Below are 13539 nucleotides of genomic sequence, written 5' to 3' on the forward strand. Positions count from 1 at the left end.
ATTAAAAGTCAATCAATTATGACTAAAGTCAAAATATTAAAAGTCAATCAAATAAGACCAAAAGTTAAAATCATAATAGAGTTCTAATTAAATAATAACTCTATCTAATAGAATTATAACTAAAAAATAATTCTACCTAAAATAATTCTAATTAAAACACAATTCTACCTAAAACAATTCTAACTAAAACACAACTCTAATTAAAAGAACTCTAATTAAACACTAACTCTATCAAAATCAACCCCTAAACAAATCTATAAATAGAGGTGCTCACACCCTATTTTCGTATCAAATCATAAACCCTAAGAGAAGTAGGTCTAAAAGCCCCCTAGCCTCCCATAAACCTTAGTTTTGGAGCCCCAACTCCTTACCTAACATCCATCCTTCGATTTTAGCCTAAAGAACACCTAAAAGCCCTCCAAAAACGTTTCAAAATCCATAATAAACTCGAAGAGTACAGATCCAAAAATAAGGAGATACCTTACCTCGGAGATTCGAAATCAAATCCGGAGATAGAACGAAGCAAGGGAGTACGGTACAAGGAGCTATTTTTGTCGGATCTGAGGGAACAAAGTCTTTGCTATCGGAAAGGTATAAATTATTTTATTTTATTTTTATCTAGGTTTTTAGCAATGTAATTTATTTGGGAAGTTAGTAGAGACCGGCTTTGGCCGGGCGGGGTTGGTGCCTAACACCTTCCAACCCCGTAACATGATCCCCGAATTCAGCTTTTTTGATTCTAGATTAGTTTTTTATCCGTTTAGAGTCATTGATCGGTTCCTAGACCGTAATAACTAGGTGGCGACTCCCAAACCTCAAGGGTCAAAAGCGGATCCGCGCACCCCGCGGATCGAGGGCGCTTTCAGTGGCGACTCCACTGAGGACTATTGAGGATTAGACTTGAAAAGCCCCAAGTATGGGAACATTGCCAATAACCTAGTTTTTTTATTTAATTTCTAGTTAGTTTCTTTTTATTTTTTCATCGATTTTTTATATTATTATTCTTGTTGGTTCGATTGTTAATCATTCCGTTCTACTTGGAATACCTTGATCCAACATATTGTTTTCTATGGTTTAATCGAGGGCCGTTCGGAATGACCCTAAATAATACGAGATTTCAACGGGGTGGTTTCACTGAAGATGGGACGATGATGGTTGGATAATGGAAATTTTATTATTATTTTTTTTTTTAGAAACGTGTGTAGATTTTTTTTTGTTAGGTGTGTGCGATTCATCTTTCGACAGTTCTTTTTAGTTTTTTAAACTTTTGTTAGAGTGTGTTTAAACTGTTGCTTTATATTTTTTTTTTTTTTTTTTAGACAAGTCATGCTTTTAGGGTGGTGTGCCCGTAACAGAAACCTGTTTTTAATTGCCGAACCCTTCAGTTGGTGTGCTGTTAGAAATTTTTCCTTTTTTCTTTTATTATCTTCTTCTCCAATGGGGGCAGCAAGGTGAGAGAAGCATCTTCCTCCATCCTCTTCCTCTCTCTCTCTCTTTCCTTCCACTCCTCTCCTCCTTAAACCCTTCTTCACCCTCAAAAACCTTAGCTTCTCCTCTTCTTCTTATGCATCTGCATATGGAACCCTAAAAAAATTTGGAAATTCTGCTTAAATCTTCGACAAATGCAGCTGTACTCCTTCTGAAATCTCCAAGATTTTCCTTCGTCAACCTTCTTTGAGCAAAGCCGATCATCCCTCCTCGAATCCAAGCTCACCTTACTTCGTAAGTTAGGCTTTATTGGTTCTCATCTCGTCAAGATCATCAACTGACGCCCTCGTTTCCTTCCCTGTCGCATTGGTCCCAACTTCGACGAACACATATATTTCCTCCAATCCCTATTGGGAACCAGAGAAATTCTTCTCAAAGCCATCAATCTCAATCCTTCTCTCCTCAATTACGACTTACAAACTCGTATCAAACGCTGTGTCACACTCTACCAAGAGATGGACATCAGTAGAGATGATTTGATCCACATACTTCTTTCTCGCCCCACTCTGATTTCCCGAACTTCGTTCGATCACGAAAAGCTAGATTACATTCACAGAACTGATCTCTCCAACGATTCCAAGATGTACAAGTATGTTGTCTCCCTCATTGCCATCTCTCGCCTTCAAACTATTCGAGGAAAGGTCGAAAACTTAGAGAAATTTGGGTTGTTCGTTGATGAGGTGATGAGTCCTTTCGGTCGATCTCCATTAGTTCTCACACTATCAGTCGAAAAAGTTAAGAGGAACATGACTTTCTTAATTGGGACTTTGAAATTGCTCGCCAATGTCATACTTCATGACCCATCTCTATTGTACTTTAACCTGGAATCTGTGATGAAGCCTCGTTATCTTTTTAAAGAAAAGATTCAATCTTTGGGTCCCCATCCCCAATTAAAGGGACTGCAATGTTGACGGCATTGAGGATGAATGAGCCTCGGTTCCTTAAAGCATTTATTACCTGTCAGGCCGAGGATGTCCGCAACGAACTCATGGAGTTCTACAAAAATGCTAAGGGAATTAAGCGACTGGCTGTGACCTCAAAGAGATCTATGAACCATGGATTCCCCTTCTAATATTAATGTTGCTCATTTTTTTTATATTTATGATTGTTTCCAATCTTTGAAGAAATAGTGAGAATTCTTAATCTCTCTCAATTTGGGAGATTCGAGATTTTATTTCATTATGTCTGTGTCATTAAGAATATCATTTCAATTGTTAAAAAAAAAAATAGGTCATATATGATGTGCCATGATCCGATAGACACAACGAGATAATATGTTCTAATTTTGTTGAACTCATGGGCAGTCCAAATTAAATGTTAGAAGCTTTTGTCTCCTTTGAATGGTTGTGTGCGAATGTTCCGTGCGTGTGTGTGCATGTGCTTTCCTTCCCTAATTTTAGATGACATTATTCAAAAAAAAAAAAAAATAGAGAGTCATTTTTCATTGTATTTTTTTTAAAGGGGTTCATTCTTCCTTATTTCTACAAGTTCTCATTTTATCATCACTTTTCAATATCTATTGGAATCTCGATTTATTTTAGGATCACCCAAAATAATTTTGATTGGACCATATAAAAAAAAAGGGGAGCAAATCCATTTGATTTGGATAAAGAAATAAAAGGTTTTTCCGTGTGCATGTTTCAATATTGAATTTAATTAGGGTCACCCCAAAATAACTTTTGATTGGACCATGAAAATTACAAAATTTGTGCCTATTGCAATGATCGGATCTAATTCATTATCATATGCCATTGATTAATTTGCCATGATCGATGAATGAAGGTGATGTGCATGTTTAAATCTTAAATCGGACCATATTATTAGTTTATGTTAATCAACATGCCATAATCTTACTGGAGATACATATTTGATGTTCATCAAACGTTGATGTCAAGAATGTGATTGGATTGGTGTTTAATATTCATATGATATCAATGCTGTAATGGTTTGATTGGACCCATGGGCCCATGTGTTTGGAAAAGGCCCCGGGCACACCCCACCCTGTTTTGCACACACCACATGCACGTTTACTGTTTTACCCACTTACACGTCCCATATAGCCAACATGGCACTAGTGCGTGGCCTGGTCTCTTCGGAGATGCGAAGTCATTCATGAAAACCACAACTCCAGTCACGTACCTTAGGGTATATTAAACTGGGGCATCAATACCGTCTGATCATGTGATTCTGAGAGATATATTGATGCACCCAGGCTGGAGCGACCTGAGCCTTTGACCTATTGTAAGCCACACAGTCACATGTACCGATTGCCAACGTAGTACTAGTACGTGGTCGGTCCCCTCGTGGGATGCCAAACCATTTATGAAAGCTACAACTCTTGACTCGTACCCATAGGTATAAAAGATAATCTAAGTATATCAATTGCACTTCTTGGTCAAAATCGGTGCCTAAGCAAGATCTTGCCCCGCTGTACTCTACTGTACAAGGGGGATAGACTACGTCTATTCTAGACGAGAGGTATTTAAGTAGGCCCTTGCTCAGCATTGTACGCCACCTCTCAACTGGAGATCAAACTGGCTGTTTTTGGCTTCAGAGAAGTGAATTGAAGTTTTAGATTATCACCTATACGGTATATCAAACCAAGTCACCACGTATCGAAAGGTATATAGGTGTGCTTGGGCAAAGGTGGGCAGATAAAAATGCATTGCACGTAGTAAGCTTAGAGTCTAGAAACCTTCCTATCAGGTCACGACTTGAACTTATCGTGAGTGTTCCCGGGTTGTTCATTGAATGGAATCTTATGAGACTTTGTGATTGATATGAATGTATGTGAATGATGAGATCAGAATGCATGTGAATGATGAAATGGATGTATGTGAATGATGAGATCAGAGTGTATGATTTTCCTCAAGGATAAAAAATGTTGTTTTTGAAAATCAAAATGGGTGCACCAACCCAATAAAGAATCCATTTTTTGCAGTGATTCATAGTGACCGAGTCCATCTCGATCCAGCGATCATTATGGGCCGATCCATTTGAATCAAAATGGAATTCAAACCCTTTTCTAATTAAGGTTTTAATCCATTTTAATAAAAGAAAAAAAATTTCAAAAAAAAAAGTATTTTCCAAATGAAAAATATTTTTCAAAAAGAAAAGAAAATGAAGGAAATGATTTACAAAGAAAATATTTTCCGGGAAAAATGTTTTCCAAAAGAAAATGCTTTCTAAAAAAAAAGGAAAAAGAATAATTTACAAAAAAATCTATTTTTGCATGAAAAATTATTGAAATATGTTGGGTGAAAATTATTATTCAATAAAAACATTATTTTTCAAGAGTGCAATAAAATTATTTTCCTTTTATGGACGAATTGTTTAATGGATTGATGTACATAATTCAATAAAATCTCAGGGTTCATTTAGAATGTTATCAAGGGGGTGACACTGAAATTGGTTAAATTCATCTTCGAAGAGGTTTAAGGGTTATCATGGTATCTAAGCTCAATCGTCCATCGTCTAGCTAGGGTTGTAAATCCGGTCAGTTAGAGTAAACGTCAATATCAAGTCAATAGTCAGAAATGACCTCAGAATTTCTCAACATCGCCCAGTTGTTCCCTAAAAATCATAGTGTTTCAATCCTACCGGTTATAAGTAATATCTCAGTCCTTAGTCCTAATCAAACTCATGTGGGTACTTGCCTTGAGTTTTCATGAGTCATTTGGGTTAGCTCGAGTCCTTTTTTCCAGCAAGGTCATATCTTCCTTAGATTGAGTTTATTTTTTCCTATTGAGTCAAGTTAGTTCATCGAGTCTATAGAGGTGTCTGTCGCCCCATCTGAAATTGATCGGATAAAGGAAATTTTTGGATACCTCGAGCGCATTAACGAATTAACTAATAATTTGATAGATTTATGTTCTGAACAAGAAGATAAGAGTCGGGCTCAACCTTTAATCGAGAAAGGAAAGGTCTTTGACCTCGAAACAGAAAATAATTCTTAAAGAGATTCAAATAGAAACCCTCCTATCCCTAGAGGAATATAAGGGGATAATGAATTTTCTCAGAAATTTCAAAAGACTTGTTCGTGTGGACCTATGATGATATGTTATGTGCAAGCTTGGGTGTTGTCTGACACAGATTAGATAGTGAATTGATAAAATGAGATCAAAGAAGATCTTACAAAATGTATCAGTGCTAGACTTCTCAACATGCTAGAGCTCCCAGAATAGATTACCATTATCAGATTAATGAAATAATTGAAGCGGTATTGATCTCTGATAATGGGTCGTACATCAAAGCTTAGGTTATCACTCTATGTTCAAAGTTCGAGATTCGACATCACATTATCTCTCTACCGTCCTCAGCTTTATGGAAAGGTTGAAGCAGCCAATAAAATATCTCAAAACAATCATCAAGGAAATGTGTCAATCACACCAGAATTAGTTAGAGAAGTTACCATTCACACTAGGGGCACATCATACTTCAATACAGTCTTCCACTGGAGCTATTCCCTACTTTCTACTGTATGATATGGAAGCAATCTTACCAGTTGAAATGTAAATCTCGTATCTTAAGGCCTTCAAAGAAAGTCAGTTGTCAGAATCAGATTGGGTTCGCCAACGGTATGAAGAATTGAATTTGATTGAAGAAAAACGACTAAGAGCGTTGTACCACGTGCAAGCTTATCAAAAAAGAGTCGTCCGCGCATTTGATAAAAAGATCAAGACCCGTCACTTACAAGTCGGGGACTTAGTACTCAAAGGGAATCGGGCACCTATTTTTGACCCTAGAGGGAAGTTCAAACCAAATTGAGGAGGTCCATTCATCGTCAAGGAAATATTACCAGGAAAAGTTGTTAGACTTCAAAATTATGATGGAATCGAATTACCAGAACCAACCAACTTTTACTAAATCAAACGGTACTACATTTAAGGAGGCCATCTTTGGTCGAATCAATCCTCATATTACCCAGTTACCCAGTTCAACATATCATTTCTCAACCCTTTTGCAGCCTTTTTAAAAAGAAAAGTTATGCCTTTTTCTTTCTCAGCCCGATCACCTAACATAGGGAAGGGAAGATTTGAATTACGTTTTGGTCTGATCCCAAAATTCTGGGGTACGTAGGCAACCTGAGAAGTTACTTCAGGCCCGACCACATCAAAATAAAAAATATTTCCCCACATAATAAAAAATAAAAAAAAAATTCAAAAAAAAATAAAAGAAGAAAAAGAAATCCAAAATGGGGAAGAAAATTTTTAAGGCAAAGTAAAAGAAATGCCACACAAGGGGCATTTGGGTTTTTGAACCTCAAAATTCCTTTCTTTTTACACCCAGTCCTAAGCTTACCCATGAAAGTCCTCCTAAGTACCGTAGGAAAAGTCAAGGAAGATAGCAAAGCATGATCAGACAGTAACTCTAGAAGTTCAGAGGAGAAAAAAAAGATAAAAAAATGAAAAGGCCTGCTAAGTTGAAAATCCGAAAAGGACGACTTAGGCAAAAATTAAGGCAAACTCGCAAGGTTGAAAATCTGAAAGGACAACTTTGGCAACAATCAAAACCGAGAAAAAAGAAGGAAAGCTCGCTAGATTGAAAACCTGAAAAGGCGATCTAGGCAAAAGCTAGAGCAAGCTCGATAGATTAAAAATCTGAAAAGGCGATCTAGGTAAAAGTTAGAGCAATAAAGAAAAATAGAAGAAAATCCCGAGCTGAGAGCGGTCCGAGCTGAAACATCAGAAGTCCGAATAATCAAGTTCAATACTTAGCTTAAATCAGGAATAGACTCAGAAGCCACAAGTATCTTGTCTACGATCGATCTGAAAATTCTTACTTCCCCCAAGTGAATCAAGGGAGATAAGGGTGAATTCTATGATGAGTCTCGGAAGGAAATAATTTTGTTCTCTTGAGCCTGACTCAAAATCTTCAATAAAATTAATCAAAATTAAAAGTTGAGTCTTTATTACGCTTGTGGTAATCAAATATTTCAAACCTTCATACAAGGGGCATTTTCTTTCTTCTTTAATGTAACTTTTCCCCCTTATACTAGGGGCATTTTTTTTTATGATGTGTTCAATTATTTTCAAAGCCATGTTCATTGTCAAACTAGGGGCATTTTGTTTTTGAGTAATGTTAATCCTAAAAAAATAATGGGAACCCCAAACTTAAGGTTACCCTCTTGATAACAGTTTTTCGAAAAATCTTTGAGGTTCAAAAGAAATAAAAACTCAAGTTGTAAATTCATGAAACTTTTTTGGATAAAACCTTGAGGTTCAAATAGAAGCAGTTCGGATCTCACCTTTGACTGTGCCCAGAGATTAACTAATAATTCATTTACCTAGAGTAGGAGATATGACATTCTTTCGTTCCCAGATTCCTTTCCAGATCCAATCATTCTTGGATTCGATCATTTCTCTTCCAGATTCAGTATCTTCTAGATTTATTCGTTCTCACATTCATTCTAATCAGTCTTCTCCAAATTCATTCATTCTTTCTTAAAATTCCTTCATTCCTCTGCTAGTTTTGCTCAGTTGCCGCCAAGGGTTAACTTGGATTTTGCTTAGTTGCCGCCAAGGGTTATCTTGGATTATCTTGGATTTTGCTCAGTTGCTGCCAAGGGTTAGCTTGGATTTTGCTTAGTAACCGCCAATGGTCATCTTGGATTTTGCTCAGTTGCCGCTAAGGGTTAACTTGGATTTTGCTCAGTTGCCGCCAAGGGTTATCTTGAATTTTGCTTAGTTGTCGCCAAGGGTTATCTTGGATTTTACTCAGTTTCCACCGAGGGTTATCTTGGATTTTGCTCAGTTTCCGCCAAGGGTTATCTTGGATTTTGCTCAGTTGTCGCCAATGGTTAACTTGGATTTTGCTCAGTTTCCGCCAAGGGTTATCTTGGATTTTGCTCAGATTCCGCCAAGGGTTATCTTGGATTTTGCTCAGTTTCCGCCAAGGGTTATCTTGGATTTTGCTTAGATGCCGCCAAGGGTTATCTTGGATTTTGCTCAGTTGCCGCCAAGGGTTATCTCGGATTTTGCTCAGTTACTGCCGAGGATTTTCTCTGAATTATGCTCAGTTTATACTCAATTTATGCTCAGATTATGCTCAAATTATACTCGGTTTATGCTCAATTTATACTCAAATTATGCTCAGATTTTACTCAGTTCCAACTTAAACTCTTTGAAATTTACCACAAATTTTAAATCACACACTTGCACAGTTGTTACATCAGTCAGGGAGAATTCTTTAAAATTCAAGGATCTGACACTGTCAGTGAGAGTTTGCATTCAAGGACCTGACAATTTTTTAATTCGGGGAGAGCTTTACCCTCAAGGATCCGAACACCTTGACGAATTGTTAAATCAGGCTGCAAAATGAACTGTCACTAGCTTTGGCATTCAGATATCGCACTATCTACCAAAATAAATTTGCTATCTAGTTTGCTTCAACCCTCTGTCAAAGAGGGGCATCTGTAGACACCCCATTTTTGCACTCACCTGATTAATCAACTCGTCAACCCGATCGCAATGATTCCCAATGATGAATGTTATTTCCATTATTTTATTTTGTTACCAGAAATGTTTAAGAAATCCGGATGAGGTATCTCAAGTTGACAAAACCTTAGAAACCACGCTACGCTAGGAAAATACGACCCAAAAAATATAGAAATCATCATCTTGCAGACCAAAAAGAAGCTTCACGATAAAAATCACTAAAAATTGATCAAATTACCAAAATACCCCTAACCTCAGAACAACCCTAGAGCCTACGTTACGCTTAGGAAAACTCTCTCAAACACATAAAACAACAAATCGAAACCAAACAAATCATTTCACCAATTTTAACAGAAGTCGACAAAATTATGAAAATGCCCTTCATAAAGTTCATGATCATTTCACATAAAAAATTTCATAAATGACACAAACTAATATTTCCATTGAATTCCTTACGAAAAATCGATTCTAAAACATCCTAGAACCTAAAAAATTGACTTAAAACGTGAAAAGTCCTCTCCGAGGGCAAAACGGTAATTTCATAATTTTCGTAATTAAAAATTTTGAAATTAATAAATAAAATATTAAATAATTAAAGTGAAACATTATTGAAATTAATTTAAAATTTTGAACTAAAAAATCGATCAATCGGGCTCTCATGAAAAATTGTTGCGGGTTCGTGAGATATTTTTTAAGGAACCGTCCATTTGGGGGTCCAAAAAATTAAAGATATAATCGAGAGGGGTTATCCAAAAATTTAAAGCCAATCAAGCAAGACTAAAGTTAAGGTATCAAAGTCAATCAAGTGAGACTAAAGTCAAAATTAAAGTCAATTAAGTAAGACTAAAGTCAAGATATTAAAAGTCAATCAATTATGACTAAAGTCAAAATATTAAAAGTCAATCAAATAAGACCAAAAGTCAAAATCATAATAGAGTTCTAATTAAATAATAACTCTATCTGAAAGCGCCCTCGATCCGCGGGGTGCGCGGATCCGCTTTTGACCCTTGAGGTTTGGGAGTCGCCACCTAGTTATTATAGTCTAGAACCAAACTGACTCTAAAACGGATAATGAACTAATCTACTATAAAAAATCTGAATCCGGGGATCATGTTACGGGGTTGGAAGGTGTTAGGCACCAACCCCGTCCGGCCATTGCCGGTCTCTACTTATCCCAAATATAACTACATCGCTAATGACAAAACCTAGATTAAAAAATAATGAAAAACCTTACCTTCGATCTGCAAAAATACTATTCCCTCAAATCTGGTGGAAACAGCTCCTTGTATCGTACTCCTTACTTTGTTCTGTCTCCGGATCTGATTTTTGATCTTCGAGGCAAGGTATCTCCTTCTTGGATCTGGATGCTTTGAATTTGTTGTGGATTTTTGGGGTGTTTTTGAAAGGTTTCTAAGTGTTTTTTAGGCTAAAATCGAAGTAGGGGTGTTAGGGAAGGAGTTGGGGCTCCAAAATTAGGTTGTTGGGGAGGTTGTGGAGGCTTCTTCACATACTTTTTCTAGGATTTTTTCTTTGATACGAAAATAGGGTGTGGAGGCTCTTATTTATAAAGTTTTTAGAAGCATTAGGGTTTGATTATGGTTTCTTTTAGGGTTTCAATTAGGATTTTGACTTAGTCTTTAGGGTTTTAGGGTTTTGACTTTAGTCTTATGAGATTGACTTGATTAGTTTAGATTAGGGTTTTGATTTAGGATTTTGACCTTAGTCTTATGAGATTGACTTGATTAGTTTAGATTAGGGTTTTGACCTTAGTCTTATGAGATTGACTTTATACTTGACTCTAGTCTTACTTAATTGACTTTAATTTTGACTTTAGTCTTATTTGATTGACTTTAATATCTTGACTTTAGTCTTGCTTGATTGACTTTAAATTTTTGGAGAACCCCCCTCTATTATATTTTGATTCTTTGGACCCCCAAATGGAGGGGTCCTTAAAGAAATATCTTGCGAACCATCAACAATTTTTCTTGAAAGCCTGATTGATCAATGTTTTGGTTTAAATTTTATAATTAATTTTATTAATATTTCACTTTACGTTATTTAATGATTTATTTATTAATTTCGAAATTTTTAATTATTAAAATTGTGAAATTATCGTTTTGCCCTCGGAGGATTTTTTACGTTTTAAGTTGTTTTTCAGTGTTCCAGGATATTTTGGAATCAGTTTCTCGTAAGGAATTCAATGAAAAAGTTGATTTTTATCATTTATGAAATTTTTGGTGTGAAATGATCGTGAATTTTATGAGGGGTATTTTCGTAATTTTGTCGAATTTTGTGAAAATTGGTAAAATGATTTATTTGGTTTCGATTTGTTGTTTTATGTGTTTGAATGAGTTTTCCTAAGCGTAATGTAGGCTCTAGGGTTGTTTTGATGTTAGGGGTATTTTGGTAATTTGGTCATTTTAGTGATTTTTATCGTGAAGCTTCTTTTTGGTTTGCAAGATGATGATTTCTATGTTTCTGGGGTCGTATTTACCTAGCGTAGCGTGGTTTCTAAGTTTTGTCAGTTCGAGATACCTCGTCCGGATTTCTGAAACATATCTGGTAACAAAATGAAGCATTGGAATAAACATCCATCATTGGGAACCTTTGCGATCGGGTTGACGAGTTGATTAATCAGGAGAGTGCAAAAATTGGGTGTCTACAGATGCCCCTCTTTGGTAGAGGGTTGAAGCAAACTAGATAGCAAATCTATTTCGGTAGATAGTGCGATATCCGAATGCCAAAGCTAGTGACAGTTCATTTTGCAGCCTGATTTAGCAATTCGTCTGGGCGTTCGGATCCTTGAGCGTAAACTCTCCCCGAACTAAAAGGTTGTCAGGTCATTGAGCGCGAGCTCTCACTAGCAACGTCAGATCCTTGAATTTTTAAAAAATTCTCCTTGACTGATGTAACAACTATGCAAGTGTGTGGACTCAAAAATCTGAAGTAAATTTGAGTAAAATCTAAGCGCAAAGTGAATATAAATTAGACATAAATTGAGCATAGACTGAGCATAATTGAGCATAAATTGATCATAATTCCGAGTAAACCCTCGTCGGTAACTGAGCAAAATTCAAGATAACCCCTTGGCAGCAACTGAGCGAAACTGAGCAAAATCCAAGATAACCCTTGGCGGAAACTGAGCAAAATCCAAGATAACCCTTGGCGGCAACTGAGCAAAATCCAAGTTAACCTTTGGCGGCAACTGAGCAAAATCCAAGATAACCCTTGGCAGAAACTGAGCAAAATCCAAGTTAACCCTTGACGGTAACTGAGCAAAATCCAAGATAACCCTTGGCGGCAACTGAGCAAAATTCAAGATAACCCTTGGCGGAAACTGAGCAAAATCCAAGATAACCTTTGGTGGCAACTGAGCAAAATCCAAGATAACCCTTGACGGTAACTGAGCAAAATTGGCGAAGGAATGAAGGACTTTTGGGAAAGAATGAATGAATTTGGAAAAGACTGATCAGAGTGAATTGAATAAATCTGGAAGAGAAATGATCGAATCCAGGAATGATTGGATCTATGAATACCATATTAATTGATCTCTAGACACAGTCAAATGTGAGATCCGAAGTGCTTTTGTTTGAACCTCAAGGATTTATCCAAAAGTTTTATGAATTTAAAACCTGAGTTTTTATTTCTTTTGAATCTCAAGAGTTTTTTGAAGAACTGTTATCAAAAGGGTAACCTTAAGTTTGAGGTTTTTAGGATTAACATTGCTCCAAAAACAAAATGTCCCTACTTTGACAATAAACATGGCATTTAAAATAATTAAACACATCATTAAAAAATGCCCCGGGTATAAGGAGGGAAATTATATAATTTAGAGGAAAAAGAAAAATGCCCCTTGTATGAAGGTTTGAAATATTTGATTACCACAAGCGCAATAAAGATCCAACTTTTAATTTTGATTAATTTTATTGAAGATTTTGAGTCAGGCTCAAGAGAACAAAATATTTCCTTTTGAGACTCATCCTAGAATTCACCCTTCTCTCTATTGGTTCACTTGGGGAAGTAAGAATTTTCAGATCTATCGTAGATAAGATACTTGTGGCTTCTGAATCTATGCCTGGTTTAAGTTGAGTATTGAACTTGATTATTTGGACTTCTGATGTTTCAGCTCGAACCGCTCTCAACTTGGGATTTTCTTCTATTTTTCTTTGTTGCTTTAACTTTTTCCTAGATCGCCTTTTCAGATTTTCAATCTATCGAGCTTGCTCTAACTTTTGCCTAGATCGCCTTTTCAGGTTTTCAATCTAGCGAGCTTTTTCTTTTTTCTTGGCTCTGATTGTAGCCAAAGTTGTCCTTTCAGATTTTCAACTTTGCGAGCTTGCCTTAATTTTTGCCTAAGTCGCCTTTTTCGGGTTTTCAACTTAGCAGGCTTCATCATTTTTTTATCCTTTTCTTTTCATTTGACCTTCTAGAATCGCTGTCTGATCATGTTCTACTACCCTCCTTGACCTTTTCACACGGTACTTAGGAGGACTTTTATAGGTAGGCTTGGGACTAGGCATAAAGTGAAAGGGATTTTGAGGCTCAAACCCAAATGCCCCTTGTGTGGCATTTCTATTATTTTGCTTTGAATTTTCTTCCCTATTTTGAAGATATT

At 36.4% G+C, this 13539-nt stretch overlaps 1 protein-coding gene across 1 annotated transcript; it reads left to right on the top strand.

The window, feature by feature from the left end:
- The first annotated feature begins 1943 nt into the window (after nt 1-1943).
- Nucleotides 1944-2560, top strand: LOC147406262 (uncharacterized). Its single transcript, XM_086432525.1, has 2 exons — nt 1944-2299; nt 2347-2560. The coding sequence occupies exons 1-2, from the start codon at nt 1944-1946 to the stop codon at nt 2558-2560; spliced, it is 570 nt and encodes a 189-aa protein (XP_086288651.1).
- Nucleotides 2561-13539: the final 10979 nt, after the last annotated feature.

Source organism: Akebia trifoliata, chromosome 3 (assembly GCF_017979445.1).
Source record: "Akebia trifoliata isolate Shusen 1 chromosome 3, ASM1797944v1, whole genome shotgun sequence".
NCBI classification, from domain to species: domain Eukaryota; kingdom Viridiplantae; phylum Streptophyta; class Magnoliopsida; order Ranunculales; family Lardizabalaceae; genus Akebia; species Akebia trifoliata.